Raw genomic sequence first — 7,748 nt, 5'->3', positions numbered from 1 at the left:
CCCGGTTTTCAAATCCTTGTTGAATTCTACGTCTTTGTTCGAGAGGTTTGGATACTTTCTCTCAATGATCACAACCACTAAGGGTAGATGTTGAGGCGTTCTCACGCATTCACAAACTTCTTGGGACGAATCCTAAATCTAGGATGCTCTCGGGTGACTCCATCAGTCTAGGAGTCCCAAAAACCCCACGAGTTAGAAGCTTGATGGATAAATGCAAGGGGCATTCGTGTTTTGCTACATTGGATCTTTGATCTAGGTACAAGGCCCACTTTCCATCATTTAGATGGAAGAATGAGAGCCGGGGAGAGAAGCTTCAAGCTCTTTTAATGGTCGAGATCTCACATCCAGAAGTTTGTTCTTATGGAGAAAAAGGCGGCTATATATGCCCCCTCCCCCCCTACACACACACACACAAAATTTATTTTCCTATTTGGATATCTCATAATCGCCTATCCCGGAATCTCCAAGTGAAGCAGAGTGTTACATGCATTATTTCGTCCTCACTGGTACCGAAACTAGATGTCCCAAAATAAGTCTGGAGCCTAAGGGGTCACTTAGGGGTCTGGCATTTTGGGATCATCCGACTAATATTTTAAGCTATTTAGTAGCCAAGTTGGATAGTATGGAGTATGGCCCGAAGCCTTCGGGCTTCCTCCACTACTAAAACACAACACAATCAACTGTTCTTTGAGTTACAATTCAATGGATGTTTCTTTAAGAATTTTGAGTGTCATGAGACATGATTAGGCACTAATCCAACTCATCGGCCTTCATCCAAACTCTGTTGGTAGTAGAACATTTGTATGCATAAGCATGCGAAAATTATTGATAGGCTAATATTTTTGTTGTATTGATCTAACCCTCATATGTAATATATATAGAGTACACTCTGGGATGTAGGCTTGGAGTACAAGTTACATGTGGTTTTAACATATTCTAACTCTACCTCCTTATCTCAAACATAAACACAATGGATGCCAATAGCTAGTGACCGTTCACCAGCTAGGATGGCATTTGGGAACAATGCTGCTGGCAGTTTGTGAAGGAGGGGTTGGCATTTTTGAAAAACGGTCATGACAGTTTGTTTAAATTGTGGGAGTTTGGGGAAGAAATCTGCCACCGTTTGATCTAGATCAGATGGCTCTGAGGGTGTTCACTGGGATCCCACCCCCAGCGAATGTTCACCAGATATCTTTTTGGAAACACAATATAGTCCTAACAAAGCATAGAGAGGAAAACATTGCATAAATTTAAATAAACCTTCTTCTTTTCCCTATTTTTTTGATAGGGGGGATCCTACTAGTTTTCTTGCTTTGCCATGAGACTAAAACCTGCCCAGACAATTCATGTATAACATTTCTTTACACAAAGTTATAAGGGGTACCCTTACACTATAAATTGGAACCCAAAATGCTTTCTTGATGAAAGTTGAACCTATGTGCCAGAATTTGTATATCCAGCCCCAAAATAAGTGATCCAGGGCCACTTTCCAAATCATGTATATTGTTAGTCCCCTAATCAGTTGCTACTCACAGCAAAATCCACTTGGGTAAAGATGTCCTTTCAGAAGGGCATCCATGGGCATCGCCGACGAAGTGTGCCTCCATGATAGGATTAGAGCCCTCCCTCTAGATCTGGATTTGGCTGATGACTGGACCACACCCACCTAGCTGCCTTCAACCAAGGAGCCCCCCCCCCCCCCCAAAAAAAAAACACATGCTTGCCCGACAACCCTCTCGGAGGTGGCAATAGGAAGATAGGGGTGGGTGGCTAGGGTTCCAGTTGCCCCCGAGAGAGAGGGACACAAAAGTTGGGTTTGATGACCAAGTATTGTTCAAAGTGACAACTTTTAGAGATTTGTTGGAGGGAATGTCCATACCTAGCCAGAACCCGTGGCGACTTATGACGATGAAGGCATCATTCCCTCGATCTTCTCTTGTTATGATCATGCAATAGTTTCAAAAGCCCTGAGAAGCCCTCTCTTAGAGCGACTTGTCAATATGTCATTGCCAAGCTGATCAACCATCTGTCTCACACATCCACGCATGTAAGTGCACCACCACCTCACCAACACAAACGATATCACTTGGAGACAACGACCGCTCACACACACCAACAAACAAGTAGCATGAGAAAGATGGAAGTAAGAAAGAGCACACACGTACGCAGTTACTAGATCCAAAAGGTTACACCTCATTGATCATGCATGCACCACATCGACTACACTAGAATCAACAAGTAAAAGAGAGCTAGAGCTAGCAATCTCGATCAATTGGTCACTTTGATCACTACTAGCTACATGGTCGACGACGATGATGATGAGCTCCATTAGCCAATGTGACATCTGGCTTTAATATAGCTAGAGAGACGTTGCAAGAAGCAACGTAGCTAGCTAGGAGTAGGAGAGTGCCACCCATCCATCCACTTGGCTGGGTTTAATTTTAGCTTAATTAATCACTAGCTAGCTAGCTAGAATTTTCTAGATTCCTCCTCCCCACTCGCCTGCCAGCTTCCTCGCCGCGTGGCACGTCGTCGCCGTCGTCGGGTCGTGGTGATCGCCGTCCACCATGGCGTCACCGCCACAGTAGCTGTTGTTGTAGTTGCCGCCGTTCATCACCATCATGTTCATGGCGTTGGCGGTGCAGCTCGAGTAGTTGAGGTAGTCGAGGAGCGTAGCGTCCGGGGGGTACGACTCTGCCGGCCCTAGGTCCAGCCCGTCGAGGCCGAGGCTTCCCAGCAGCGCCGCCGAGTCCAGCTCCATCCCACCGGCGCCACCGTCGAGGTCGCCTCCGCTCGGGTAGCAGTACTGGTCCTCCCAGTTGAGTTCGGAGAAGCAGGGCACCGGCGCCGGTTGCAGCGCGGCTGCCGCCGTCGATCCCGACGTGGACGCGCTCGGGCTCGGGTCGAAGCCGGCGGGAGGGTAGCAGCAGAGCTGGTCGCTGCCGATTGCGGCCGACTGCGAGGAGGTCACGACGCCGTGGCCGTGCTGCTCCATCAACGGCGGCGGCGCGGCCGTGGAAGCAGCGGCCATGGACATCTTGTCGAGGAGGCGCGGCATCCAGTAGCAGCGGACGGCGTCGCGGAAGACGGCGGAGTTGGCGTCCACCTTGAGCTGCCTCGCCTGCTTCTGCACCCTGGTCCGCCAGTAGTTCTTGATCTCGTTGTCGGTGCGGCCGGGGAGGTGCTGCGCGATCCGCGACCACCGGTTGCCCCACTTGGCGTGGAGCTCCAGGATGACCAGCTGCTCCTCCGCCGTCAGGTTCCCCCGCTTTATGTCAGGCTTCAGGTAGTTCAGCCACCGGAGGCGGCAGCTCTTCCCCGTCCTCTTCAACCCTGGCATGACAGAGATAGACAGCAGTAAGAAAATATTCATGGCGATCGACATGCATGATGCAAGGCGAGAGAGCTATGGCGGGAGATCAACTCACCAGAGCAGCGGGCGAGGAGGTTCCAGCGGCCCTCGCCGTGGCAAGCAATGTAGCTCATGAGGAGGTTATCCTCCTCCAGCGTCCAGGGGCCTCTCCTCAGCTCGGCAGCTTCCTCCTCCATGGCCGCCATCTCCATGGGCCCAGCTCCTCCTCCTCCTGCTGCTGCTGCTCCTTTCCTCCGTGACATTGTTGGTTACCTCGTAGCTACTATATATGAGTATGATCGATGAACCCCTCGGAGGGCACAGCTAGCTAGCTCCCTTATAGATAGATGGATTTGGATATGACCATGCACAAGTACTACTACTAGTAGCTCAGAGTGCTGGAGTGTACTGTGTGTGTAGGGGATTAGGATTTAGGAGGAAGGAGAAGTGGGAGAGATGAGATGAGAAGAGGGCCTAGCTGCAGAGACAAGTTATTGGTGGCTAGCTACCCTTTTATAAGGACTTGTGGCAATCATATGGAGCATGATCTGTTTTTTTAGGGTAACTGCATGCATGCTCCTCCAAAGGCTCAAGGACTTTGGCAGTCTGGTTCCTGGGAGGAAGATAGAAGCAGGGCAAGTGTGTAGTTGGAAATCAAAAGCTGGTGAGATGTTTCAAAGCTTCTTTCGTTTTTAATGGGGATGAGAGAGAGAGAGAGAGAGAGAGAGAGAGAGAGAGAGAGGCTTCGTGGGAAGAAATAGTGGCCTACTGATGTTTAGATTCTTTCCTACATGAAGCGTGTTTGACTGAACAATTTGTCACCCTTGCACTATTAGGATTAGACGAGAGAGGGAGGGGATGGGCAAATTGTTGGATGTACACATGCATATATGCATTGTGAACCACCACCTCCTTTTGCACTAGGAAACAAAAATAAATAAAGCAGAATATAAATTCTAGAAGGAATAGCTAGCCTTTTGTGATAAGATCAAACCCAAATTATAGACATGTACACCATATGTACATTGATGCCTCTTTATCCTTCTCCTGATAGAACACCTCAGTAATCAATAAGTATATGCACACCTAGCTAGCCTTTTTATTCCATCAGGATAATTCTTTTGTTGTCCTTGCTTGCAGAAAAGAAAAGGAAAGAAACAAAAAACAACTTGTACTACCTTTTGTGCCGATTTGGGCTGGAGTTATGTGGCCACACCAAGTCTACTTGAAGCAAAGAATAAGCAATCAATCAAGGAGACTTCAGCTCACCAAGCATACACATAGCTTTGTGTACTTTCTCTCCCCCAAAAAGCCAGTGAAACACCAAACTTTGGAGACAGCGCCCTGAGAAGTAAGCAAACATTAGGTGGGCGTGCTTGCTTGTGTAGCTCCCTAGGGATGGATAATCATGTTAAATATTCGTAGAACCTAATGATTCTTGACCTAACACTCACGGCCGCCTTGCTTTGGCGGTGAAAATTTTCAACCCAAAGAGGCCTAGGTGTCTTAGCTTAGACCGCCTTGCATGATGATGCCACAGTTGCATGCATGACATGTGGTCAAATACTTGCAGCTGATTAATCCTTGTGCTGCATCTAGATTCTAGATTAAGCGACAAGAATGGTTGCTTTGCGGCTAGCTTGCAGTTTGCAGCTACCTTGACCGGATTAATTCTCAGTAGTACAGTCACTGTTAATTATGTTACAAGTGAGGAACTAGTTGTAGTTATTAATCGGTTCTCGTAGCTAAAATATCCTGGTCAATTGAAAGATCAATCATTCAAACAAAACTGATGATAGCTAGCTAGCTACTAGGGTTGTTGTAACATCATATATACTTATTAATCATGTGTTATACGCATACAGGCCCCCTTGTCATTGATCCCTGTTTATGTCGAACAAGTTTATGGTTAATGTAACTATACATATAATATACAAGAAGATACCCGTGCGTTGCTGCGTAAATTTATTTTAGTATATTTTGATGAAATTAATTATATAGACCATGTATATTCGTATTAATAATACGAGAACTGAAATTAAAAATACATAGCTTATTGCAGGACTATTATATAGTTGTAAAATACCTATTAATGTAAGTAGCATAATATAATGAGAACAGAGGAGCCTTTTCCCATACATATTTGCATTACATAGTGAGAAAAATAAGTTAGGGTAGTAGTTATATATGATAACATGGATATGTTGTGTATATTCCTTCAAATGGGCAAAACAAGATTGCCAATTGATCAAATACTATTGTCGAATCCTCAGAAAATTCTTACACTTGTAATAATTAAACAACAACACTCGGTGCTGCATTACACATGTGAGTATTGTTGGCCGGTAAGCTTTTCATATGGACCACGTATGCACTGCCGTGGCTAACAAGTGACACTAGGCCACGTAATAATCATTGCATTAGGTCCTTAACTACCACAAACATTGATTCAAAGATATGTGTGCTTTTGGACGTCGGTAACTCAGTATTATACTTTATGAAGTTTCATATAAGATAACTGAACTATCGATGCCAATGAGTAAACTATTTTCCTGAAAGGGAGGGGGTGTCCCCGGACACTGCACCTAGTGATATGCACGCACCCACAAAATGTGTTACGCATGAAAAAGTTATAGTTTTGCTAAAATACGTCTAGATGTGATGTAAGAGCAATTTCAATGGACCGACCCAAACGGACGCACGCTTTGTCCGTTTTTTGTCCGTTTGGGTCAGCTGTACGGACGTCGGTGTCTGCTTTTCCATTTGGGTCTGCGCGTGCGCCAACGCTGGCTCGACCCATATTTCTGGGACATGAACTTTTTGAATAAAAAAAGAGTAATCATGTTCTAATTTAACATAATTATACATTAAAACCGGTCAAATGCCGGCCAAAGCCCACTCAAAACATTAAAGATTAATTAAACAAAAAAACTTTGCGCTGCCCTAGGCGTCCTCGTTGTCCGACCCGGTGAGGTCGACCAGCTCTGGCACCGGCCTAGCCTAGGGGAATGCCACCTCCCAGGCCCTGGCCATGTCGACGTGCCGCGCCGCCTACACCGCCGGTTGGACTGCCTGCTCCCGAGCATGTCGCTCCTCCTCCTCGCGCTCGAGCTACATCAACCACTCGCCCTCTTCCCGCTCCGTCCGCAGCGCTTGGGCCTTCCAATGCTGATGGTAGGCTTGCTCCTGCACCGGCGTCGCGCCGAGGTACACAGGAGGGGGGGGCATTGACCCACTCGCGCAGCTCGCCGGTCCAGACGTAGCGCTCCGCAGGCTCCAGCTCAGCCTTGGGCTCCGGGAGCCTCCGCGTCAGCGATAGCAGAACCATGCAGTCGCCGGCCGCGGAGAGGGCAAGGGCCTCTGCCAGAATAGCCTCATAGGCCGCCTCCTCCTCTGCCGCCGCTGGTGCGGCCTGGTACGTAGCCTCCTCCTCCTCCTCGTCCTCCGGCTGGACCACAAGGGGAGACGAAGGGTGGGTGTGGTGCTGCTGGACGCCGAGGCGGCGTTGCTTCTCGTGCTCGAGGGCAAACCACATCTCCCAATCGGGAGGGTCCAACGCGTACATCAGATGTGCGCGCTGCTCCGGCGTCAAGAGCGCCCGCCGCCTGTGCACCTCCTCGGCGTGCACTCGTCGCGATCGCGGAGCCGCTGACACCGGGATCCGATGTGGATCCAAATGCCAGTCGTGCGGTAGGGTGATGTCTGGGTATGGCAGCGGCTGCTGGTACTGCCAGTGCCATCGCGTCTGGTACATCAGAATATGCAGTCGCTGCCTGGCGGGGCAGGCAGGCATCGGCAGCAGCGAACGAGGAAGAGCACGGGAGGAGGAAGCGTCGGTGGTGAACTTCCCCACGCTCTTGCCGGAGCCGCTGACGAAACCCATGGCTGGGGTTTGGTTGTCGCCGGCGAGGAAGCACACGGGGGCGGCTAGATCTGGATGGTAATGGAAGTAGATGAGCCCGCCCCTCCCCGATGCTTCCATTGGTTGATGCGTGGGCCCGGTGTCAGCGGCCGCTAGTAATATGACCGTGTTCGGTCGTTGGTCGGCCGCCATGTGGGACCACGGCGGACATCAAGGAGACGCGTGGCGCGTCCGTTTCGTGTCCGCGCCGACGCATTTCAGACCCAAATTTGAGCCTGAAATGGGTCATCGCGGACATGAAGCGGACACGTTTTGGGTTTGGGTCCGCGTGTTGGGCCGGCATTTTGGTCTGTGGCGACCCAAACGGATTTGGATGGACGAAATGGGTCGCCTGGTTGGAGTTGCGCTAAGTATTGTGCATCTAAAACCTATGTCATTGATTTTACGCTAACATTCATGCAAGCATTTTTTTTGTCCTTTTCTTTTCTAGACATGCCCAAAAAGTTATTATATTTTCTTTCTAAGCAATATGTC

General features: G+C 48.8%; 1 protein-coding gene across 1 annotated transcript; it reads right to left on the bottom strand.

Annotated features, from left to right (window-relative positions):
- Positions 1-2,140: 2,140 nt before the first annotated feature.
- LOC125547714 (transcription factor MYB2) lies at positions 2,141-4,051 on the bottom strand. Its single transcript, XM_048711516.2, has 2 exons — positions 3,429-4,051; positions 2,141-3,333 (listed from the first exon to the last, which is right to left on the bottom strand). Exons 1-2 carry the CDS (start codon positions 3,613-3,615, stop codon positions 2,480-2,482), a joined length of 1,041 nt encoding a protein of 346 aa, XP_048567473.2. The 5' UTR covers positions 3,616-4,051; the 3' UTR covers positions 2,141-2,479.
- Positions 4,052-7,748: the final 3,697 nt, after the last annotated feature.

Source organism: Triticum urartu, chromosome 3A (assembly GCF_056163025.1).
Source record: "Triticum urartu cultivar PI428250 chromosome 3A, HENAU_Tu73, whole genome shotgun sequence".
NCBI classification, from domain to species: Eukaryota; Viridiplantae; Streptophyta; class Magnoliopsida; order Poales; family Poaceae; genus Triticum; species Triticum urartu.
Note: the sequence above shows the minus strand (reverse complement) of the source record. Positions and strands in the feature narration are given on the sequence as shown.

Bases quoted from the DNA above. Each gene is read 5' to 3' on its own strand.
- LOC125547714 (XM_048711516.2), bottom strand. From the start codon at position 3,615: ATGTCACGGAGGAAAGGAGCAGCAGCAGCAGGAGGAGGAGGAGCTGGG. The intron at 3,334-3,428 runs GTGAGTTGATCT...CTGTCATGCCAG, and splicing joins CCTCCTCGCCCGCTGCTCTG to GGTTGAAGAGGACGGGGAAG.